The 26,038-nt window shown below is 47.9% G+C and overlaps 1 protein-coding gene across 1 annotated transcript in view; it reads right to left on the reverse strand.

The window, feature by feature from the left end:
- Positions 1 to 25,213, reverse strand: part of LOC119373361 (transcriptional repressor scratch 2) — a 30,210-nt gene extending 4,997 nt beyond the window's left edge. Inside the window, exons 1-2 of the mRNA XM_037643387.2 lie at positions 24,895 to 25,213; positions 19,757 to 19,974 (exon numbers count right to left, since the gene is read on the reverse strand). Coding sequence (XP_037499315.1) covers positions 19,757 to 19,850 — 94 coding nt within the window. The 5' untranslated portion in view covers positions 19,851 to 19,974; positions 24,895 to 25,213. The remainder of the gene's footprint in view (positions 1 to 19,756; positions 19,975 to 24,894) is intronic.
- Between the last annotated feature and the right edge of the window lie 825 nt (positions 25,214 to 26,038).

A 26,038-nucleotide genomic window follows, 5' to 3' on the forward strand; every position in this document is an offset into this window, starting at 1 on the left:
CATGCTGGTAGTCCCGGCGCAGCAGCAGGCGAAGACCGGCGGTGACCAACGCGACCGGCGGGGACGCCAGCCAGCCCGAAAACGCGGTTTGGCGCGAAGCGCTGAAGCAGAGAAACGTCCGCACTCAACGAGTACTCTCCACACACTCTTTTATTTACACGTCGCCTGGGTAAAACAGGAACGCCAGAGCGGCGCCCACAACCGGCAGCCTGAAGGCCGCCCACAACGCTGCTTTTTCATTTTTTAAATATTTTTTTCACCTTCTTGGCCTTCTCAAAACTAAAGTTTTTCAACACCAACCCATGGCATTCGTACAGTGCAATACAGAACCGAAACCGAAACACAACAATGAGCTCGTGCGAAGGGCACGGAGGAAGGCAAATTTCAGCGCAGTCGCATTTTCAGCTTTGTTGAAACAGCGCTCACTAGACGACGACGAAGTAAAAGAAGGCACAGGACAGGCAGCGCCTGTCCTGTGCCTTCTTTTACTTCGTCGTCGTCTAGTGAGCGCTGTTCAACAAAGATGAACGCATACCAACTCGCTCAAGCTTCCATTCTTATGCATTTTCAGCGCAGCTTAAGAAACTAGGGTCCTTAAAATTACGTATGTATGCATTTTCTATTAAAGGAACACGCCACCTAATACTTACCTAGTGATGTTGCACCTCAGATATGCATGATATTTACTTTTTGATCGACAACGTTCACAAGTATGAACAGCCGTACCAGTTCAAGACGGCTGGCCCTTGGGCAAGTGGTTCAACTTTGGCCGAGTGGCTGAATCGAGGGACGTGCCGACAAACAGAAAGACAGAAAGACAGACCAAAATTTCTGCGTTTAAGTTCCCCAAGAAAGACTATCGTCTTTAAAAAAAAAACTGTGCCCGCAACCACAATGAGGCGCTTGACAACGATCAACCTTGCGTAACATTCGTGCACATCACGTACGTTATTTCAAGTATGTGCACATGTTGCTTCTATGCTAGCGCAATGGACCACACAGTGGTGCGGCAGATCCATAAGTGCGTCATGTAACCGATAATACACATAGTGGTCATATTAAAACATTTGATACTTCACCAACACGCGACAAACAATGGATTTCGCGCTAACACTCAAAGCGCGGTGCGTTCAAAATATTTTTCAACACCCTTCCACAGAAGTACATTGCAGAAGCGGGTGTATTGTTGTACAGCCAGCATATTGAACAGCTGCTCCTTACATCGAGCTGTTCATCTCCAGAAGCTGTGCAACAAAACGGCGTGCCTTGACGTCACGTGAATGTCCCCTATTCAACCCACCGATTCCGTATTGCACACTTCACGTTAGCGCCTATCTGTCTCTTCGTGTGTTTCGTGGTTCTTTTCTGATATGTGTCGCGCTAATGCATGCTGCAGTTTTGAAACACCAACTTGCCCAAACAGCAATCCTTCTGAACCCTGTTTCGAACCCTGATTTTGTTAAAGGAGTATTGACACGAAATATAAATATTTTCTGGTTGTTGCTCTAAATGAAAACACGGGTGTCGAGAACCCTAAAAAGTGTCATAGTGCTTGGGAATGCATTGAATATATTTTTAATGACGCTACCTTAAAAAAAAAGCACTTTCGGTTTCGGTGCCCAGGGGTCTTCGCAGTGACGTGCCAACACAAGTATGACGTCCCGGGAAGACTGCAACTCGCGAGATGCTAGCACCAGCTCTGCCATTTGCTGTCAGTCGCACGTGGTTCACGTAAACAACGATGAGTGAATTGTCGTCCAGCGACTCCGCCAGCGATTTCTGCGGTTTAGGCTGTATGCAGGACGCAGACTTCGCCAACCCAGTGAACTGTGTTGAGTTGTCGTGATAATGTCCATTGCGGTGGGGTTGGCTTGCAGATACTGGGCGACGAAATCTTCAAGATCAAAGTGAAATATTTTTTTAAGTGTTGTCTAGCTCCGGTGTGTGGAGAGCGTTGATAGTGCATATCATGGAAACGAAATATGTCCATTTTGGGGTGCCTCAAAATCGTGTCAGTACTCCTTTAAGTGCTGCACATTTATGGCTAACCACAAGGTAGTCCTTTGTATATTAAGATGGTTGGTCGGACGGTATGCTTCTTCGCATGCACTCGCCCCGTATGGGGCACGATCTGCTTCTATGAAGCACGAGCAGAAGCCGTGAGTGTAAGCCCCTGCTTCCCAGATTACGGACACTTGAATCACTCGAGCGCTCGCGAGGTCCTCGCCCGGACACCAGCTTCGATCCGCGAGCGCAGGTGCCGATAAAAGGGGGGCGCCGTGGTATACGCTAAAATGCCAACACTTGGCAGCGATGACCTTGGCGTCGCTGGCCTGTCCCATCGTGAAAGGGTCCCTGCATGGAGCGCAGAACGTTTCGATAATCGTTGAAATATGCCCGGCTCTGCCGAAAGAGGCATGTGGCCGTCGACGAGACGCAGGCACCGGCCGTCGCGGCGTTCGCCAAGAATGGCGACCCACGGGTTATACGGACGTCTGAGCGAGAACGGGGCTGAGGCGCGGTCCGCATGAACGAACCACGCACGCCGACCTCTTCGAAGAGTTTTCCCCTTCCCCTTTGTTTTTCTGCATGTAGTTTGCTTAAACCACCACCGTCGACGTGTCGTCGGCACCGGACGCAGCGCCTTGTGTGTTTCGCTTTCTTCGCGGGGTTTGTCTCGCGCGAAAGTCGGGATGTCGTCTTCTGCTCGATTTAGCGCAGCGCGCCGTTGTCTGCCGCACGACGACGCACTAGCAGACAGCGCTGGCCTGGCGACGCGCCAGAGACCACCGGGCCGAACGTGAAATACCGCCGCTGAGTAAACTCAGGCTGCAGTGCCACGCCGCAGCAGGAGGCGCAGTCTACCGTTCCGCTCGACCCCTGGCTGGTGTCTCTATGCCTGTGCGCCTTTTTCTTTTTATCTCTCTTTCTGTGCTAGTTCTCCTGTTTGTTTGTGTGTGAGTGGCCAATTCCGGACGCGTTCTCACTGCCAAAGTACCTGTTGGTTTATGTCTGTGAAAGAATGCGTGGGCGCGTTTCGTATCGCGCATGTGCTTGCAGCATGGGGATATATAGAGTCTCCCAGGGGGGTTCCGCAGAAAAACGTTATTTCATATCGTTGCGCACTTAAAGGCAAGCTGCGCACACTGGCGGACGCATGGCGTGAAGAATTCATAGACGAAGCGAGAAAGCCCTGCACGCGCGAGTGCTTCCACTTTTTCGATTGTTTAGTGAAGATCATATATACATAGTATACATTATGCGCGTCTCAAAAAGGGAGAAACGACGCCTTTCATTGTTTTGTTAAATGAGCACTGACATAAAATTTACGCATATGGATCTTTTTGCATCTGCGAGTAGCTATTGACCCCCTAGTAACGATTCGCGACTCAAAGTGCAGCGGAGGGACGAATAAGTAACTGTAATATTGATCAATATATCCGCCATCGAACGCGATTCAAAACGGGTGGGAAGCCCGCCACTTCGTAGTGCTGGCAGCGCTACCTCGCGGCTACGTCGAGGCCGCACCCCAGCTAGAGTGCACTAGAAAGGTTTCTAGTACACTCTATCCCAGCTGAACCCGCGGCCGCAAAAAAAAAAAAGAAAAAATTGACGTCACGTCCAGCTGACATTTCGTCCGCCAGGAGCACACGTGCTGCCATGTCTTTGTCGCCAACATCGCCGTCGTCGCCGTCGTCGCGGTGAGCATAGACAAGTGATCATGTCAACGATCTGGAAGAAGCGGCAGGCTCGCGATGCTCGTCTGACCAGCTCTGCGTTAAATGCTCTCCGTTAAAAGCTCTCCGTACTGTCGGAGCACAGGAACACCAACTACGCACCTCATGTCGCGGACGTTTGGCGAGTGAATCGCTGCTTTCAGCTGGAGTGGGGCACACGCCGGTATATACGGTGGGAATAGTCCCGGCCTCGAGAAGAAGCCTCGTATTGCCAGGCAGACCCAACTGCTTCGCCAACACAGGATTCACCCTGTAGCAGCCCGCAGCAAAGTGCAGCGAGCAAATGCGGCTGTTGATCACGGGCGTCCAATCGCTTGGTCCAACGGCGCGCACGAAGTCAACCCACTGGCTGCGTTGAGGTTCGCGGCTCGGAAATGCATGAAACGCAGGGGCGTAGCCAGGGGGGGGGGTGTTCAAACCCCCCCCCCCTCCCCCGAAATTTTTCAATTTTGCTTGCATATACATACATGCACATATGCAAACACACGCACGAACATACATAATGTATGGTTGAACCCCCCCCCCCCCCCCCCCGAAAAAAATTTCTGGCTACGCCCCTGATGAAACGCCACGCACTTTCCACTTTTTCCGCGCCTCGACGAGCAGCTCTGCACTACGCAGCGGTTCCCCGACATGCTGGCCCGTAGTCGCTCCGATTGAACGCACTCGCGCTGGGGAGCACAGGACAAATCAGTCGATACGACACGATGAATCGCAGGCACGGATCGGGACAGCAAGGAGAGCTACTGGCTGAGAGCGGCGCAGGGCGTCGGCGCATGTCGGCGCCACAATAAATACACTCAGGTTGTCGACGTCATTGTTACTAGCGTATCGTCACTCAGGATGGTATGTGCGGAATGTATTGCACCGAAACACATAGCACTACTGTCGATGTCGCAGGTTGCTGAATCTCCCGTTAAGCTTTTGCACGCTGTTTGCCCTCGAAATAAAATTACTTTCACGCGACTGACGCCATTCAAATTTGGCCAAGAAGACCTATGCATACCGAGCAATCGAATGAAGGGCACATCTCGACTTTGAACTTTTATGTCAGTGCCCCTTTAATTAAGCTATTTGACCCCGGCAGTGTGCAAACGTGCTTCTGGTCATATTGTACACATAACTGCGGGTAAACCATAAAATAAAACCACAAATTACCTTAATCTTATACTGAACTCTTATCCTGAAGCAGAGCACCAAGTCGGGCCAGTTGGTTGACGTTCGTCGTAAAGGATAGTCTTCTTCCCTCTTCTTTGTCTGTGTTTGTTAGTGCAGTTAAAAAGCGTTTACGATCAACTCTTATCATTTCGCTTCGACAAAGCACTACATGCGTAACTCGTAGTATCAAAACCTAACAGACAAAAGAGCTACAATGGCCGTTTAATCAGCGTTGAGCCTCTTTTCACGTAAGTATGCTGGTGATTCACGTAAGTATGCTGGTGACGGTAATGCCAAACGACGGCGTATGGAGTCTTTCAGGTACGGTTACATGCAGGTGAATGGAATGATAATCCTAACCATGTTTCGGACAGCCTTGACCGGCAGCTCTTCTTTCAGAGACAAAGCGTATTTCCGTCGACCGCGCCTGCAGCATCGTGATACACATTAGTTTCAATTACCATGTTGCGCATTTTAGATTTCTTTTACACTCCAGGTGCATTTTTGCCGTCACCGTCGCCGTGAGGCTCCGTATAAAATCCAAGGACGATAGCATCACCCCGCGCATCGTATGGTCATGTGCAAGGAAATCACGTGGGTGCAGCGGACTTTCGCGGCTCAAGCGTATAGAGAAAATGCGCTGGCCGCCTTCCTTTGCGCCAACGGCCCATGGAGGTCCCAGAGGCGGAGGGGGGCTGCTTGACTCCGCTAGCAACTGCGTACTTTGAACGCCCCGGCGCGGTCGCGTGTGCCCATTCTTGATAGAGATCACCAGACAGCTCATAGCTTTGTACATACTGTGTTTGCATTGAAGCGATAGACAGCACGAAGGTTGTTTCACTCGCTGCACCGGCCGCATTTCCTTAGGTCAGCGTTTTGTATGCTTACACCAGGTCCCACGCTAAAGGAGGAGACGCAAGCCAGATACCGCGCAGTGCTATGCCTAAGGTTACCAAGCGACACAGCCGCATGCAAAAAGTATAGTTTTCTCCGGCGAAGAATAACAACAATGAAAGCATGTTTTTCTTTTTCCTGACATTATTTCTCTTTCTTTCCCTTTCTTTTTATGGTATGGAAAGGTGAGCGAGGAACGTATTTGGGAATACTTTAGCATTACAGAAAAAAAAAACGCTAACCAGTCGTAGATATAGGGGAGGGAGGGGAGAGAGAAGGAAAAACAGGGGCGGGCTCTAGAAGGCTATCAAAAAGCCTTATTTTTCTCTCTTTCTCTCTCCCACAATACAGGGGTGCACAGAAAATTGCTGCGTTATTTTTTTTTCCGTTCTCACTCCAGATACGACATGTTTCTTTACGATTTTTTACAGCGCGGCGGTTATTCGATACCCATAGAGGCACGATGACTTCTGGAACCTGTCAGCGGAGCCTGGACGACGAGCCGTTGTGATTCTCTGGTCGTAAAGAAGGTCTTCCCCGAAGGAAAAAGAAAAAGAGGAGGTAAATGATGAAAATATTTAAGAAGGAGCAAACGCACAAGGACCGGACTCCCTGCTGCTCGATGGTGAGCTTGCGCGTTCGAAGCGCCAAGCTCGTCTGACGCTGCAGCTGGCTCGCCGACAAATTCGTGCACGTAAAAAGGGCACTTTAAACGCATGTAACATCACTCTTAAACATTCGGGTTAACAGCATTCTCTAAGTGCTCTTTCTTCCTTCCTTCCTTTTTTTTTCGATAGCCATCAGCAAGTGCATGCGTGTTCAAGACCATGCACGTTCGGTACGCATTTGAACTGAAATGATGCGTCTCCGACGGTTACTTTCAACGTATAGGGTTGAGACCCTGCATAAAACGCTAACAATGTAATTATGCAGGTTTTAAGTCCCAACTTGCCTCAACGCTGTCTCGGACGAGTGCAGTCTCCTGTTTTTACAATGACAGGAACGCTGTCACAACATGCTTTTTCTGCTGGCTACACCACTGGGAATATCCCAGTTACAATTGTTATGCAGTGAGGCATTGTAATGACTCAGAAGTGTCCCTGATAGTTCATTGGCATTGCGATATTTACTGCATAAACGGGGAGAAGTTAGGGGGGGGTGCGAGGGGGGACCCTGGGGAGGCATACCGAACTGGCTCTCGCGCACGTGTCCACGCGTCAACTTTTGCTGCCACATTGTTTCTTTAGGTTCGGGCAGGGCCACAACACCGGACATGCCTGGACCCGGCAACGGTCTCTGCAGTTCCACTGCGAACGCACGTGCGCCATGAAGCTACGTGAAAAGAAACACAGCATGCAGTACAACAGCGATTAAACACAACGCCTGTGGATGTAGCTTAGCTCCGAGAAGCCGCCCGCCTGTTTACTTGCACTGAGGTGGTTCTGTTCGGTATATAGCTCCCCGGGTGTCAACGAATGGTTGCCAGCCACATGTTTGGCGGTGCAACGAGCAGGTCGCCTCCGTGCGCAGACGTGCCCTGTCGTCCCCGTCGTTATGCACACATCTGTGTTTACACGACGGCGTAAAATATTGCTTTTTTCTTGTCCTGGCTTAAGGTTCTTCTCCTACTTGACCGATCACATTGGAGGTGGTGGCCAGGCTTCTGCGCACTCCTTAGTTTCTTTAAGAGTGCCCGGCGCGACGACGGCGTGTTTGTAATATCCAGAGCGCTCAACGCATGCCAACGGCAGCGGCGCGCTATTGGCTGCGCGCACACAGGGACACCGCCGCGGAACGCCTATAGCAACGGCCGCCACGACGCGAAGACCGACTCTCCGTCTCGGGGTGCCTTTCGCGGGAATTTTAAACGGTGAACGCGGCCGTGTGAACTGCTACTGCTCTCGCGTTGACCGAAGACGCCGTCGTCGCCGTAGAGTTCGACTGTACCTTGTGCTTTGTGCATTTTGTTTTGTTATGAACATTTGCGTTGTCGCCACTGTCTTTTGTGCCTTGGCGCTGCCGCAAGACGCGATCGGCTGTTGTGTTCTACTGTGCGTTTCTTATTTCTTTTTTTAACAGTGAACACTCTCGCCCTTAAATATCTGTGCTGTCTGCTGTGTCTTCTGAGCCCTCGCGTATTAGCAAGACATAATCGTTGTTGTGTTGGACTGATTGCTTTTATTTTTTTTAACGCTGAACACGCTTTCACGTGAATATATGTGTTGTCGCCAGTGTTTTTGTCATCTCGCGTTGTCGCAAGACGTGATCGCCTTGGGTTCGAGTGTGCGATGTGTTTTTTATTATTTTTTTTTTCGCGGCTGTTCTCGCCAACGCATTTCGCAGCCCTGCAACGCCGGTGTTGTACGGCTATGACCACGGAAAACAGCGCATGTGAGACGTCGGCGCGCCGCGCTTTCAAATGCGTTAAAGACAATGACAGTTCATCGCCTGACGTTGACGTGTTTCGGGCGAACATCACTGATGAACAAGACGCCTGCAGCTGGGTAGAAGATTACGGCTTGAAGACAAACACATCGTGGGTTATAGACTTCGTGAAGTCAAACAGCAAGGTGTGAAAGGCTTGTTGGTTTGTCATACTCGTTTATAAAATTTTAGTTGGAAGTGTGCGCTCCGTGCGTGTCTTTTTATGTTCCCTGTCAACGTCTTTCACGCGCAACAGTTTGCGAGGACGCTTTCACTCGTAAATAATGAATAATAGTATGATTCTAGCCATCCCAGCAGTGGAATGATTGAGTTGTACGCCGTGGTGGAAGCTCTCGGGTTCATTCTGACTAGCGGAGGCTATTTGTTCAACACGCGCGCTAAAATATAAGCTCATAGAAGCTGTCGTCCTCCGTCGCTTCGGACGGCAACAGAACACGCTGTTAATATCAGAGTATGAGGGCGGCGTTAAAAGAAGCCCAGTCTTCTAACAAATCAAGAGATATCGGCTAATGCGTATCTAGAGTAGCCCAGTGATAGCTACGGAATGTAAACGAGAGCCCTTGCAGTACAAGATTAAAATTACTTACTCGCTACCCAGCAATGTTCTTTGTTGGAATGGCTCGTCATATATAAAACTATATGGCAAGCCTATCCTCTTTGCTCGAGGATTATTGGTTACTCTATCTGTTATTTTCTTTATGTTACACAGAAGGTGCCAAAGTGCGTGTTAATAGAAAGGGTGCATACATAAAATAGGGGTCAGCTCGCTTCCCCCCTATCTCTCTCTTTCTCTCTCGAATGGCTGACTCGGTGTTTCGCAACCACGCCTATAGTAAATAAGGCCATGATACTCCTATCCACTGCAGATCCACTGATGTAAAGGCACACACTTTTGAATACAAACACACGTTCTTTCTACGTTGCCTGTATAGTTCATTCGCGATGGAGAATATACTATACTTATGTGATCACTGGCAAACATGCCTCAGGAGGGGGATGTGTATGGATGCTACCACATCAAGTGTCTTGCAAAGGCTGCATGATTTATATTGTAGTGCACGATTAGCAGTGTTGCGCTGAAGTTTCTCATGTCATTTGCTTTCGTGCAGTTGTTACTGCTTCATTTTGACACTCTGTTTACCCATTCATTGGCCTCGCTTAATATTAACGGTGGGAGGTATGAATAGTATGGAAAATTGTCCAAGGTGGAAGGTATTCATCACTGCGTCCGCGCAGCACTTCACAATGTTTTAAAACGAAAGGCGGTGAAGAAGGGGGGCGGGACACACCCTTCTTTGCCGTATGTCGCTTTTAAAAATTCACCGACGATTACAAGTGCTGCATAACGGGAAATTTTAGTGCAGCTGCTTAGGTGCTTCAAGTTCGGTTGATATGCGAACAGGGTCCTGTCGGCGGTGACGCCCGTCTGCTTCAGCGGCGCGCGCTCCAGAGCGGAGGCGGGTAGAGCATATGCACCTCCTTGTCCCCCTTTCAACTGGCGCTCGCCTCGCTATAACGCCGTCTTTAACCAACGTCACAAGAACAACTTAACCTATTCATGCTTCCGTTATACCTTTATCCACTTTGTTCCTCTCGCTCTTTTAACTATCACTGTTTTCAACCTCCGCTGTGCTCTACACTCGCCCTCTTTCGTCCCCGCTTGTACCAATCATTCGCTAGGTCACGCCGAGGACAACGCGAAAGGAACGAACGGGTGCTTAAGAGCTGCGCTCTAAATAAAGGCAGGGAAGAGATTGATAGAACACGAGTTGTTGCTGACATATGGTAACTGTTTAATGTATAAATAGAGCTCTTACTGAAGAGAGAAATATCGAGGAGGTTGCCATGCATGTGCATAAGACGTGATTAGCTCAACCTGGCTGACTGTTTGTCAGCGCCTCGTTTGGAAAGGGATGCCAATAGAAATAATCGCAATCAACATAGATTAGACGGAGGCAAGAAACGGTCAATCTCCCCGTGACTGTCTCTATACTTGAGATGAAGTTTTCCAGCTTCTTAGCAGCAGCGTGCAATCTGTTAAACAGTGCTGTAATTCAAGCACTTCCTTCCCGTAACAGCCTCGGTCGCTAAGGGGGCTCTCCATATCCAACTCGTGGTCTCTTCTTTCGGAAGAGCTTCCGGTAGCGGGGCATTCAACATGTGGCCACTTCCGGCCCTTCTGACGACGACACTTTTCTTTCTGTTCGCTCGCGTCGCAACCTGGCAGAGCCCACACTGCACTGGGGTGAACTCTCTCCGCCACGGCGGCGGTGCTGCTGCTCTCCGCGCATGCTAGCCGCTGCCTGCGGATCGCCCCTCCCGCGCGAAGTTAATTTTGACTCGGTGTTTAAGCGCCGCGATCTCAGGCGAACGGGCGCGCGCAACCGCAGGTCCTGGCACGCGGATTTCCCGTCGGTTGCATCTTGCGCGCAAGTGTGCGTCGCGCCTGCAGAAGGTGGGGCGGCTGTCAACTTTCTTTCTTTCTTTCTTTCTTTCTTTCTTTCTTTCTTTCTTTCTTTCTTTCTTTCTTTCTTATCTTCTAGTGGCTTTCTTCTTTCTTCTTTCTTTATACTTTCTTTCTTTCTTTCTTTCTTTCTTTCTTTCTTTCTTTCTTTCTTCTTGTGCAGCATATTCACCTCACTTGGATTCGGCGCTGCGAGGTGCACTGACACAGGATGTGACGTCACGGAAGCGTGACACCGCCGACGCAAATCCAAACGCAAAATAAACCGACACGAAGAGACGGAAGCGGTGGTCCTCAGCTCAGATGGAGCTCTCTTTCCTGCAAGCTCGATATAAGCGCAATGAGCGTGCAAGGACGCTGTGGGCTCGTTTGTTTTTTATGTACTCCCGTACGGGGACACCTTGGGGGGTTTTTCTTTTCGAGCATTTTTTTTACCGTTCAATGTAATCACTTTAAGCTCAAGACACTTAGGGGCTTCAAAGGACATCTTACAGGTTCTTTTTTCTGTCTTATCCTGTTCTGCCAGAGGAAACCAAAACAGGAAACCCTAATGAAAAAAGAACGGTTTCCGGTACCCCAACATCGCATGTGCGCGATGCTGAGCCCAACATATGGCACGATAGCTATGACAAATGTATGTACGTATACTTACGCTGTATGACCGTCATACAGCGTAAATTTCCCTCGGCAGCAGTGTTGCGATTTTTCCCATATCATTCGGCGAAAGTCCGTCGCTGCATAATTTCGAGCGGAGAGTGTAAAAGGAAAAGCCACTGTCGGCCTACTTATTAATTCAACTGCTCAACATTCAATAACAACCGCGCTAAGCTTGAGTTCGACTTTCCTTTTAATCGAAATTGGTAACATCACTGGAGAAAGAAAGGTTTATAATTTATCACAGCACAATGACGAAGCTTCGCGATAGCATTGGTTCCGGATGGATAACCAATGAGAAGCGGGCGTCTCTGCCAAGCAGACAAAAGAAAAAAAGGAATATGAGCATAAGGAATACTGAGCTCCCGCATGCGCTTCGCGCGTCCGAATAAGACCTGGAGGCGGTCAAGATTCGGTAACCATGCTTGACATGCTGCAGTCATGTCCCCTAAGAAAGGGAAAATAGACAACCACCCGTTTGTAGCACGAAGGTCGTGCAGATTTGCAGTTATGTCCCCTATACTTAATGACCTATACTCTTCTCTTTCACCTTTCTCAGAGCACAGTGAACGCGGAGCATGTGGTTACGCAGATATCAGCTGTGCAGCGTAGAAGGCTAAAGCAGGGCGACCTTTCGGCCTTCTAATAAATTCACTCTTTTATAAGCACTCACGCCCTCTTTTTGTTATTGCGCAGTCGGAAGCAAGCCAGATATACTTTGGTATCGCCAAGGTTATACAATAAGTGACACAGCCCTGTGCACCAACTAGCTATCTTCTGGCTAAAAAAAAAGAAATGCAAAGATGGTTTCCATGTTCGTGTTTTTTTTTTTTCTTGTCTCTGTCCTGGCGGAGGAGTAGCGGGATTTTTTTTTTCAGCATTACGGGGACTTCAAAAAACATACCGAAAAACCGCTACCGATCAATATAAAAGGGGGGGGGGGGGGGGGTATAGCGGAGGAGGGCTCTAGAAGGTCTTATTAAAACAAAGTGCGAAGCTTATTAAATGCGAGCATTTTTAGACTTCTGCGACTTTGAGCGCTCTATGCTATCTATCTATCTATCTATCTATCTATCTATCTATCTATCTATCTATCTATCTATCTATCTATCTATCTATCTATCTATCTATCTATCTATCTATCTATCTATCTATCTATCTATCTATCTATCTATCTATCTATCTATCTATCTATCTATCTATCTATCTATCTATCTATCTATCTATCTATCTATCTATCTATCTATCTATCTATCTGTCTATCTATCTATCTATCTAGCCGCCTACGACTTTGTGCTCTCCTGCTAGTTTCGTTAATCGAATTTACACCAAAATTGGTATGGCATAACATGACTGACGAACACAAATGACAAGTCATAACATGAAAATAATGACGTGCATGTCATGAAGACATGATATACATGCCACAGTCTTGGTGCTCTTACGGCCGTTTCGTTAACTTGATATATACCAAACTTGGTACGGAGTGACAAGAGTGTATGACAAACATAACTGACAGGTCTTAACGCGCAAATCATGACACGCATGTCATGTACAGCATAATTTACAAGCTACGCTTATGGTGCGCTCGCGGCCGTTTCGCTAGCTTGATATATACCAACATTGGTATTGCGCGACGTTACTGTGTAACGAACATAAATAACATGAGTTACTATGAAAATCGTGACAGACATGTCATGTACAGCATGACTTACGTACCACGCTCATGGTGCGCTGGCGGCCGTTTCGCTCGATTGATATATACCAAAATTGGTATCTTGCGATGTGACTGTATGACGAACATAAATAGCACGAGTTAACATGAAAATCATCACACGCATGTCATGTACAGCATGACTTACGTGCCACGCTCATGGTGCGCTGGCGGCGGTTTCGCTAGCTTGATCTACCCCGAAATTCGTATTGAGCTACGTTACTCTGTAACGAACGTAAATAACACGAGTTAACATGAAAATCATGACACGCATGTCATGTACAGCACGACCCACGTGCCACGCTCATGGTGCGCTGGCGGCCGTTTTTTTCTCCCTATTTTACTCTCTGCCGTGATACAAAGGTGCACAGAAGTTGATGGATGCGTTTTTTTTTCTCTTACTCCACAGAACGTTTTCTTAAACAATTTTTTACAACGCAACGGTTATTCGACACCCATAGAGGCAAGACGAGTTCTGGAACCTGTCAGCGGAGTCTGGACGACGAGCCGTTGTGATTCCCTGGTCGTAAAAGAGGTCTTGCCCGAGGGAAACAAAAAAATATATAAATGTAAAAGATTTAACGAAGAGCACGCGCGCAAGGACCGGCTCGATGTTGCGCGGTCGCGTTCGAAGCTGCAAGCTTGTCTGACGCCGCAGCTTGCTCACCGGCAGATCATTTTTTAACGCAATATTCGCGCTGAGAATGTTGTACGCGCGGGGGTACGCGATTTTTTTATGGTCTGTCCAAGTCCCGCAACTTGCGTAAACCGTCCGCTTTATGTATGCGCAGTGCACTGCATAGTCAGCGAAAGCGAGCATTGTATAGGCTGTTCCGGCAGTTTTTCGATCACAACGAAAGAAGACATCGCCTCGACATGCGTAGATAGACACTTCACAGTAATTCTAAGCATCTGCTCTTCGTATTTCTCTCTCGGTCATGAAGTTCCGCCAGGCTTTTCGCTTTACCATTCATCGCACTTGTACGTCTCCGAAATTTGACGGGTGATTTCGTAAACTTTGAAGTGCACTTGAACCGCGTGCAACATGACACTTAGATATTCGGGTTAATATCATTCTCGAGGTGCTCCTTTCTTTAGATAGCCATCTGCGAGGGCATGCGTGTCCAAATGTATGTGCATTTCGAGGACATTGTAATTCGAGTGACGAGTCCCCAGGCGTTACTTTCACCGTGTAGGGCATGCCCATTACACAAGACTTGCCATAACGCTGTCTCGGACCAGCGCTTTCTGATTTCCCAATGACGGGAAAGTTGTCATCGTATGCAGTCTTTACTCACTGGGAAACTCACACCTTTAGGTATTATGACGGGGCTCACGTGAGAGCGCTTTGCAGTGGGGTATTGCAGTGGAGCAAAGGGGACGCCCACAGCATCCATGCAATCACTCAAAAGTGGTCTTTATGGTCCACTGGCAATATGACATTTACTACGTAAACGGAGGGGTAGGGGGGGGGGGGGGGCACCAGGAATGCGCACAACAGCATGCGTCAACTTTTGCTGGTACATTGTGTTTGTTTTTTTTTTCTAGATTCAGGGGCTGGCCACAAAGCCGGACATGCCCACACTCATCAACGGTCTCTGCAAGGGAACAGTGGACGCCATCTGCTCGTATATAGCCGCGGTCTGCACGTGCGTGGGCCGCGCTACGTGAAAATAAACACAGCATCCAGTACAACACAACGATGAAACACGACGCCTGTCGATGTAGTTTAGCTCACAGAAGCCACCAGCCTGTTTACTTGCACCGAGGTGGTCGCGTTCGGCATATACCTCCTCGGGTGTCAATGAATAGTTGCCAGGCACATGCTCGGCGCGCTGACGCGGCTTGTCGTCTTCGTCGTTATCTACACATTTCTAACACGGCCGCGTGAACTTGCTCGCGCGCGTGTGTGTGTGTGTGTGTGTGTGTGTGTGTGTGTGTGTGTGTGTGTGTGTGTGTGTGTGTGTGTGTGTGTGTGTGTTTGTGTGTGTTGTGTGTGTGTGTGTGTGTGTGTGTGTGTGTGTGTGTGTGTGTGTGTGTGTGTGTGTGTGTGTTTGTGTGTGTGTGTGGTGTGTGTGTGTGTGTGTGTGTTGGAGGTGGTCGATAGACTTCTGCGCACCCCTGAGCTTTTTTATAAATGTGCCCGACGCCGCTCTTGCTCCTTAATGCCAAAGCACCAGTATGAACTGATTGTACTGCGTGTAGGAAAAGTAAGCGTAATGAGCAAAAAAATAAGACGCACTGTGCCGTCAGCTACTGTCCCCGTTTCATTTTAATTACACATCCATGACTCCCTGTCTACATTATATATTTCTGAGTTTTCGCGATAACTCACGTCTTATAGAACAGCGCATAGACAAGGTACAAACAAATACACTGATGGCTCCGTCACCAAAGAGACTGCCGCATCATTTATCATTCCGGAGTTACATGAAGAATATGCGTGCCGGCTGGGTCATTTTTCCTATTCAACAACATCGGAGCTTGTAGCCATTTTGCTAGCCATCAGCTTTCTTAAACTGTCAACGACGCCAAGAAGGTGGGTCGTAATCACGGATTTCCTGGCGCCTCTTACGTGTGGGGAAAATGCCACTTCCGGAAAAATAGATATACGTACAGTATACGCTATCTTAAAAGAGCTTTCAGAAGATATAAAGTCAGGTCAACACGTAATATTTCAGCGGGTTCCGAGTCACTGCAGAATCAAGGGAAATGAAATGGCAGATGAGTTGGCAAAAGCCGCTCATCATTATACATAAACACGCCTCATTTCTATATCACAATGCGACGTGCATGGCATATTACGAAGAGTGAAAGTGAATTATGTGTGTCCACCTGGTTCTCAGACAGCACAAACGAATCGATCTTATACGCTGTTGACCCTAATCTTGAGTGCCAATTAGACCCTCAGCTCCCACGACGTATCGACACACTCATGCGTCGCCAGGACACGAAAGTGCTTATACAACGTGCATTTCATTCCGGATTCAGCGTGCGCCATCGTCAACATGTTCGTGCGGCCACGACGACGAGGACGTCCATCATCTGTTGCTCGACTGTCCCAAGCATGACACACATAGACAGCGACTTGAACGGCAACTCCACTCGCTGGACTCGGAGCGAACGTTTTAGTTGGCGAAAATACTAGGCCCAATGGCCATCTCGGATAAATCGCAAAGCAATGAAAGTTCTTCAACCTTTTTTTTTTTGAAGGCACTAAAATTGTGGTGAATAGTGAGCGGACTACATTGAAAGCGTGCACTGCGATTTCACGTGTGCTCTGTTGAAACGAGAACTTTTGAACCTACCAAATGCAGGACTACATATATGTATGTATATATTTATTTCTTAATGTTTTTTTCTATCGTAACAACCAAGTGGAAAGGGGTAGCCATCGCCAGGCAATGGTGACAACAACTCTTTCATTTATTTTTTATTTCAATAAAAAAACAAATAAGAAGAGACACACAAGCGCGGAGGCTATTTATGTGCCAAAAAGCGTGTTTAACCAAGAATGACGCTTACACCAAACAGAGGTTATCTTTCCCTCAAATGACTGCGTAAGGCTGTGCAGTGGCCAAACAAGGCCCCTGCACCGCCACTGATATAAAAATTATAGCATTTTGATTACAAATACGCGTTCTTTATGAGCCTCGCGTTGCCTCTAGTTTACTCTCAGTGGAAAATACTATATTTTACATGATCTCTGGCAGGCATGCCACAGGAGGGGAGGAGTGAGTGGATGCTACCACACCAACTATTTTTGCACACTCTGCATGCTTTGTATCCTCCATCGGCGAGCTGCAGCGCGCGATTAGTAGTCGTGCGTTGAAGATCGCTATGCCGTGAACTTTTTTTTTATTTGACATTCTTCGCCTTTCCTGAATATTAATATTAAAGGAGGTGTGATTAAGACAGCAAACTGGGCGCGTTGATAGGTATGCTCATCTGTGCAGAGCCTCACAATGTTGTTTTTTTTTTAACATAAGGCGGCAAAGGAGGGTGTCCCCGTCCCCTTCTTTCCCGTATTTCGTTTAAAAGCATCGTGAAAAGCTCTACGCATACCCAGAAATAGAGGCGTGCTCCTCTGGGCTATGTGACCTCGTTAAGTTTGTCCCTGACTATTCCGTGTTGGTCGTTTAACTTTTATGAATTATCCTTCTTTAAACGAATAGCTTTACAGTAGCTTCCGATCAGTGATTCACTATAATATATTTTTTTTTATTTGCACTGAGACACAAAGCTTGCTAGTCGTCAGAATATTTATGTACATTGCCAGTACCTTTTCGCCGCAATACATGTTTCTTAGAGCAGTAATTTTTCATTTTTCCTCACCTTTCGGCATCTCTTCCATGTGAGTTTTGATGACTTTGAGAAATTCCCACGAAAACTACCCGCATCACTTCGAATTACTCCAATGCCTTTGTCACAGGGCCACTGTGCATGCATAAGCGAAGCGATCGCTAATTTACGTAGCTTTCATGCTATTCGTTTCGTCTACTCCACGACAAGGTGCTTCCTTCACGAAACACGCCTCGTGTAAGATCGAGCTCATATAATAAATATACAGCGTACTTGTGGTGGACAAGACAACATTTCACGTGTGCGGTTAACGCGTCTCGATACCCAGCATCAAAGACGGCACCTATGCGTCAAGTGTATCGCGAGCAGTGGAATCATGTGTTTCCTCTTGAAGAACATTTGCGTGTGAACTGTTCTCCCACTAAACCTTACGCTTGAGTTTATTGCTCCACTGTTTGCTCCTGTCTCGTTTTTTTTTTTTTTTTGTCTTAAGCTGGTATTCATGGGTAGTTTTTTCTTTGGTAATGTATTCACCACCTGTTCGAAATGCCTCAGCTCACTTAGAAGCGAAATGGAGTAGCAGAAAACTAGTTCTTACCACTGTTCGATCTCTTTCCCTGCTAAACCTGTCTTGTATGCTACGTTCACTGTTCCAAGACATGGTCGTGGCAGAAGCAAATCAAAGAATTTGCTTTTACCACATCCAAACCCAATCTTACGCCAGCGCCACAGCAGGAATTTCACCTCTTTCACTAAGATAGAGGGCATGTAGTCCAACAAGCCTAAAAGGCTCTCAGAGTTAGAAACTCTCTGGGCCACCCAAAAAATGTATGTCAAAACGGTTAGTGTTGTCACTAAGTAATTGAGACAACAAAGAACATATCTGATTATCCGCCTCATTTTATTATTATTATTATTATTATTATTATTATTATTATTATTATTATTATTATTATTATTATTATTATTATTATTATTATTATTATTATTCATTTGTCTCTGCTTTTACCGACAACCTTAATAAAGTTGCCGTTAAGAGCGTTCAGCATGCACGCATAAAGTTCATTCGAGTAAAGCGACGCATATGGTAAGGTGGCACAGTGCTTTAGAATCAATCACATCAACTAAAGCGAATTGTTTTGCGACGTTAAACGCCAACAATTATAATTATTAACTAAAGCGAATTAACCAAACACAATGTCAACCACGCATTGAGTGCCCAAGGACAAGTCAGTCTTCAAAGCGACAGTGCAGACAAAGTCTCCATTAAAAAAAAAAATCAAGGAGCAAATCACCCGTCGTCGTGAGCCGGCGCGCATAGTCAAGGAAACGAGCGTTTTAACAGGAAGCAAACTGCCTCGGTCGATCGCGCGATGCCGAACGGTTCGGCGGCCGTCCGCTCCCCTCTGACTCACCTGTCAGGTAGTGCATGAGTGCTATGCGGTAAAGTGCCATTGCCGTCAATGGCGAAGCAGTGCGTATCGCGCAGCGGGTAGCGGAACGAGAGGCACCGCAATTCGACGGGCACTGTCGCTATATGACGAACGCTGCATATGCTCGCTTGAGTCGCAGTTGTCGAGGAGCGCCGGCGAGGCTGGCGCACCTCGGGACTGCGACTGATTTGTCACTGAGAGAGCCAGTGTTTCCTCAGCTGAACGTCGGAAAGAGACAGACAAGCGTAAAAAAAAAAAAAAAAACCTAAAGAAATGCGTACTGCAAATGGATGTAATCAATGGACATCGAGCGGAATTCCACCAGAGAAGCAAGCGTCAGTGTGTCGCACACTGCATAGCTTTAGCCTATTGCGCATGAAATTGGCGCTAGCAAACAGTAGCTACCGCCAATGTGTCGCAGTAGCTTAGAGTTGCGACGGAGAGGATGTGGAGCCTCATGCGTGTCAAAAAGTACAGGCTCAGTTAGAGCCGTAATAATAAACTGGCACCACACGGTAAGACGCTTGTTGTGCAGCGATGAGACCAATAGGATAGGGTGCTATTCTAAGCAGGTTTTCACGGGATAACGAAGACTTTGTCCAGTGTGTCCAGTGAGATAAAGACAAACGAACATGAGCGTCGTGCGTTCACTTAATAGATTACCAGACTCAACAACTTCATCCCTGGACGTCGACTGGGAGTTTAAAGTTGATTCTAAGGTGGCACTTCAATCGACACAGTATTTTGAAATGAGCTGTTCTCCGGTCAAAAAGCGTTTAGTTAGGTATCCGACAGGAGAACATTTTTCCAAAGCGCGAATTCAACAGCTGAAATCGCTCCCCTTTCGCGCTTTGGACAAACTGCACTTCTCCTTCTATAAAGAGCCTGTGCGCGCGAGTGCTTAGCAATCGTCGCAGCGGCGAAAAATAAAGAAAAGGCGGAAGCCCCGTCTCACCTCTGCCGCCCCCGGCGGGCCGGTGTTGGTCAGCGTCGTCGTGGTCGACAGTCGAATTGTAGCGCTTGTTTGTGATGAGGAATGCCCGAGGCATGGTGGCCGGTGAGCGTCACGCGCCGGGCCTCCCCCTTTTTGGAGACGGCGGTCTTGGAGGCACGACGTAGTCTTGAGCTGCCTCGCTCACACACCGTGGAGCTTCGTCTGGCCAGCGACGTCGCCTGCAACGGAATGACGTTTCGGGATGCCCGAGAGCTCCTCCGGGAGGAGGCTCCTCCTACACCTCCTTTTCCGCGGGTCCGGAGGTTGGAGGAGGGGGAGGAGACAGAGAGGACTCCGGAGGAAATCACGTAGCGAAAACAAGAGCAGCGCGCGCGTAACACACTGATCTCTTCGAAAAAAGAGAAAAGAAAGACACGTCAGGAGGGGAAAGAGAAAGTCGCGGTATAGTGAAGGGAGGATCGTGTGACGTATCCGCCGGCTCGCCCCCCCCCCCCCCCCCCCCCTGCCTGCTGCAACCTCCAGACCTCCGTACGCCACCACCACCGCCACCACTCCCACCACCCCCTCGCGTGCCCCGCGCCCGTGTTTCTTTCTCTCTCCTTCTCAGATGGGGCTAGGTTGTGGTTTTTAGGCGATTGCGCTTACACCGGTAGCAGCCCGTCGCAGAGAGGGACGGTGGCGTGCCCGCGCCGTAGTTTTTTCTTTTTTTTTGGTTGCCTATATATTACTTTAGTCATTCAGTCAGTTTGTCTCTCTCCCAGCGGGAGCCGTTGTCACCTTAACTTTACCTTGAGCAGCGACACTCTTGCGTGCCTTCTTTTCTTTCTTTCCTTCTTTCTTTTTCTTTTTTTTTTGCATCCCATATCCCAGCCAGGAGATTTTCAGTTACGCTTCTTTGTTTTGTAAGGCCCCTCTCTTGGAAAGAAAAAGTGAGGTAGAAGATAACTGCTGCTTTTAAACAGCCGTAACGCGGCATCGGCTGCCCGTACTAGGATATTTTTTTTTTCGCTTTTGGTTTAGCGTGTTTCAGCGGACGCCTCTTTTTGCATGGCAATTTGGTTTGTTCTTTCTCTGCCCAGCTGGACCAGTCGCACTGTAGCACAAGGCATCGATAATTAAATGTTTGAAACTTTTGCGTAATTTCCGACTGAATTCACACAAATTTTGGGGCATATGAATGCTTATAGAAAGAAAATTACAAAGGCATCGAAGATTTAAAGAACCATGAGATCAAGTCTGTGTGGTAGAATTAGTATTCTAGCCGTCGCGGTGGTGCAGTGGTCGATGCTCGGCTGCTGACCCGAAAGTCGCATGCTCGGACAAGGCCGCGGCAGACGCATTTCGATGGAGGCGAAATGCTAGAGGCCCGTGTACTAAGACCACGGCGTAGACTTAGACTTAGGTGCACTCTAAAGGACCCCAAGTTGCGGAAATATTCGAAGCCCTCCACTACGTCCTGCCTCATAAACATGTCGTGGTTTTGGCACGTAAAACCCAGATATTATTATTTAATTAGAAATCTGCGCGCGATATCCACACCTTGCAATTTTTTTATGAACAGCCGCGCATCGAACTACGGCCTTTGCCGCACGCGAATTCGAACTTGATTGCATGCCCTGCAGTAGACCACCATATAACCTCCGAGTCACCGCCGTGAGGAAACGGCAACCACCCCCCCCTCCTTATCAAAAAAAAGGGGGGGGGGAGTGTGCTGCAGCAAAAGAACTCCACGTGTTAGAATTGCGGTCCGGGGTCCCATTAGCCCCCATATTCCTCTTTACAAAGCGCTATATTATCGCATTTTATTGACTTTCTTCGTGATTTATTGTCGGTCACGCTGCGCAGCTGTACACATAACAGAAATTTTCTGAATCAAGACCAAGAGCAGCCGTCTTAATTCTATTACATAATATTACTATCTGCCACAGATCTACAATTAACCGCTACCTATTGCTTTGTCACGTTCAACGGCGTTTCCCTTCACTCGGCATCTGTTATTTTTGCTCTAACAGACAACAAGCTGTTTTGCGCATTATATACGGCTTGCCAAGTATACACTACAACTTTTAATGACAACTGTGTCATGCACCCATTAATGTTCTACCCCAAATCTGTTTTTCTGTCTTTCTGTCTATTCGCGACACACCTGTCTTTTTTTCGTTTCATATCTTGCTGCACGGTCCTCCAGCTCCCTTTCGAATTTCTGCGCTACCCTCCTTGTTTTGGCCCCAGAGGTTAGTACTGCAGCAGTACTATCCAGATGGCGGCAACTTCTTATGCATGCTCATACAACTTCCAGAGACACTTAACTGTCTGGCAGCGCCAGATGTTTCGTAAGACACGTACACTAGCGCAAAAAAAAAAAGAAAAAAGAAAGGAAGAAGTGAGATCCCGTTTGTGCATGTGGGGACGCAACAAGTGTCTCGGCAGTGCGCTTTGCGTGGGGCCGGAAGCCACATGCGCGGTATCCTGTCTCATACGCGGACGCCCGCCGGCACTCGCGTCTCACTGCCTGCCTTCCCACGTGTGTCTCGCACCAAATTCCACACGAAGAGAATGAAGAAGGCCTTCTTGCCAACCGTTATTTTCTCATAGCAAATGTAGGCTCATTTAGAATACCACTGAGGCGCTTCCACTGTGTTAAATAACAGAAATGATAACGCAAGTGGGCAGCTATACAATGAGAAGATAAAAACGAAAAAAAAAAACGGATATTGGGAGCAAGAGGAAAACTGCGGCGCTCAGGTCTGCTCCCTTTGCATCCCGCTTTCGGGGCAGCGTTTTTCGCCCCCTACCTCGCGCTGCTCTCATCTTCGTCCGTTTCACTCGCTGCTTTGCTTTCTTTCTTTTTTCGGACGGGAGTGCCGGCCCCATGTGCGCGTGCTAATGTTCACTTCACACGTGCGCCTCGACTCTGGAATTGGCTGCGCGGTTGTTGTTTCACGCGGCGGTTGTTTGCGCGTGTTTTCGCTCGGCCCTGCAGCCACGTGTGCGAGTTAACTGCTCGGTCGAATGAGGAAGCCGTCCTGCCCATGCAACCATCGGCCACTGACGAGGGTTGCCTCGACGCATGGTAGAATGCTTCCATTCGCGGTTTCAATGGTCGTTTTACTGTCAGCTCTCCTTCGAGCTTTCTCTGCCTTCTTCGTCTAAATGTAACGCTGCCAATCAATCAATCAATCAATCAATCAATCAATCAATCAATCAATCAATCAATCAATCAATCAATCAATCAATCAATCAATCACTCAATCAATCAATCAATCAATCAGTCAATCAAATCGTGTATCTCATGTAGCAGCGGCAGAGTAAAGATCGTGTAAGATTAATAACCTTGAACGTACACGTCAGCATGCACTGTGTAACTCTTTGGAGGGGAGAAGAAAACTTGGTGTTTCCGGTGCTGTTTAGTAACTGCAGACAAACGAAAAAGAAAACATAACACAGCCAGTTATTTCTTTCCTACAATCTTCATTTGCTCTGTCTGTTCCCTCCTCCCGAAAGAGTAGCCAGGTAGCAATGCCTGCTCTTTCCCTATTTCCTCTGTGTCATTGTGTGTTGTGTATTAGTATCAAATAATAATAATAATAATAATAATAATAATAATAATAATAATAATAATAATAATAATAATAATAATAATAATAATAATAATAAACTGCTGTCACTATAGTTTTAGCTTGTTCTCTCAGTATGTTGGCCGCTAGAACTACACATAGTTTGCTGAGATCATAACATGCCATATAGACTTCTGGACATATCTAATCAATTTGTCCGGCTCGAGTCCGTGAGGTGGAGGACCGCGACACGCACTACCAATCGTAGGATTTCAAATTTTGAAATTTGCGTGATGACGCAAGCGGCGAGTGAACGACCAGTGGTATACACCGCTGCTTGTTATTACTTGGTCTATTTGTTCATCGACAGAGTAAAAAGGAAGAAAAGTATAGTAAAATAAACAGCTAACATACCTGCAACCTCGATTTAACTGGCGATCCTGTTTGCGCGTTACCCCGGAACTACGTAGTGAGAGCACAAAAACAGCTCAGAGGCCGCTCGGATAAGCTTTTGTTGGTAAGACTTCCGCTAGATTTGCAATTATGCTTTCAAAAAGCAACGATGGTATAAATTCTGTGTATATTGGATGATAGGAAAGTTGAATTATATCGAAGCTGAGTTCAGAAATGGTTTATAAGCATTTCTAAATTACCTTTATGATTAGTCATGTCGTACAGTATGATCAAGTACAGCTATACGATGAACTTTCGACTACTTTTACGGGTAGAAACGTATAAAAATCTTACCATAGGGTTCATACCTTATTAGCCATAAAAGTACAGAAAAAAAATGAAGAAATGAGATCACAAGTTCAACACAGATAAAACAGATATATAACAACACGCATATGCAGCTGACAAACATAAAATCCCACTGATTATGTCAAGTCACAGGGGTCTGTCGCTCAGGGCATGATTGAAGCAAATCCAGTGTTTTACAACCTCACTCGGAAAGGGGCACTTGTCGGCCGATGAATGGTCTGCACGTATGTTGATTTTGTTACCTCCTGCAGTTCAGTTTTGTTACAGTTCCGTGTGGCATTTAACGAAGCGATGACCGAATCACAGCCAAGACACTGGCAAATCGCGGATAAAGTTTGACAACTTAAAAAAAAAATAGGTATGACTATAACTTTCCTGTAAGATTGGACGGTAATGAACCTCACGCTTGCAAGATAGAAATTGTGTTTTTAAAGTCTCATTGAAAGCATGCCGCTGCAGCGGATTGGGCATTTAATACGGAAAAATCGGACAGCATCCACTGTAACTGCATCTTTACCAGTGTCACGAGAATCGACAATACTCATATGGACAGTAATGACGCCACACGAGAGGCGGCGCAGCGTGACCTAAGCGACCGTTCCACGCTCAGGCAGGGCCCATAACGCCGATACGAAGTACTTCGAGTTCAGTGCGCACATACGCTTGGCAAGCAGACGAAGAACTTTCCAGTTGCCTCATAAGCGACACTTGATCGCCAAGGACTGCAAAGTTGCCCGTCACACCGCTCTACCGGAGGCGCACGAAGCTTTAAGCAAATACTGAACAGGTGAATGCTGGACACGCTGATGCAACCCTTACCTGAAAAGGTTTCGGTTATCCAAAGACGTGGTTGCTCCCACCAAGCCGCGTGGTCCAGGCGCGTGTTTACACTAAGCCTAACACTCATCGGCCTTCGGCAGGGCAGGTCGTCATGCTGTCGTTGCTGATGGCGCTGTCGCTGCGGAGCAGTTCCTTTGAGAACGTGTGCACCGGCGGCGACCTGCTATTGCATGGACGCGGCGGGGGTCCTGACGGAATGAGGCGCCGCTGGTGCCGTGACGCTCTGCAGACTCCTCGCAGACGCGACCAACCACCTCGGTCGCGCCGGAAATAGCCGGCCAACAGGTGGAGAAGGCTGGCAACCACCTTGTCCCTCGTGAGCCCTGGTCCTCGCCCCCGGCCGCGCATCGTCACTCTCTTTCGGGCCGCGCGTCCAGCGCGCATGCCCGGCCGGCTGCCAGAACGCGCCGCTTCCGCCTGGGCTCCGCGCCCGCATGACGGGGGGCCCTGACCATTTGCGCTCACGCTGAGTCGGCCAGCGCTGCATCCCAAGGTGGATCTGCAGGGCACGCTTCGCTACTTGGGTCTGTGAATGGCACAAGTGTATGTGCTGCTTCTCCGAGTATGTAAGAGCTGACGCTGTCGTCAGCCCTGATGATCTTTGCCGCAGTGCACCACTGACTTTTGACCATATTCACAGTGCTAAGAATCATTGTCTTGTAGCATGAAATTATTCTGTGAGCCTCGCAGTTCTTGACTGGCAGGCTTAGACCCACCACGACATCATGGGCCTTCTGAACTCATCCTGAGTCATCCCGGGCGTGAGCTCCTCAGGGCCTCAATAAAATTCTTGTAATGACATGCTGCAGTTCTTGAATCTTTGTAAGTGCCCACATTACATTCCAATGTGCGACTAAAACTAAGATTGCACCAGAGCAAAGTTTAAGGCAACGTCTTATTTATTTGCCTGTCTGTTTTTTTGTTTGTGAATTCCTCAGTACTCTCTTACAGCTGCGCCAGGTTATATTGGGCCTTAGGAAGGAGCTACACGTACTAGACGTCAGATGTTATCGGCCGAGGAAGCTTCGCCCAGTCGTGTTCTCAATAAATAGCCACTGGCCAACCAATGGAGCACCGCCACCCTCACCAATGCTACAGTCTACCAAGGCTCAGCTCTTCCATC

This window comes from Rhipicephalus sanguineus, chromosome 1 (genome assembly GCF_013339695.2).
Source record: "Rhipicephalus sanguineus isolate Rsan-2018 chromosome 1, BIME_Rsan_1.4, whole genome shotgun sequence".
Lineage (NCBI taxonomy): Eukaryota > Metazoa > Arthropoda > Arachnida > Ixodida > Ixodidae > Rhipicephalus > Rhipicephalus sanguineus.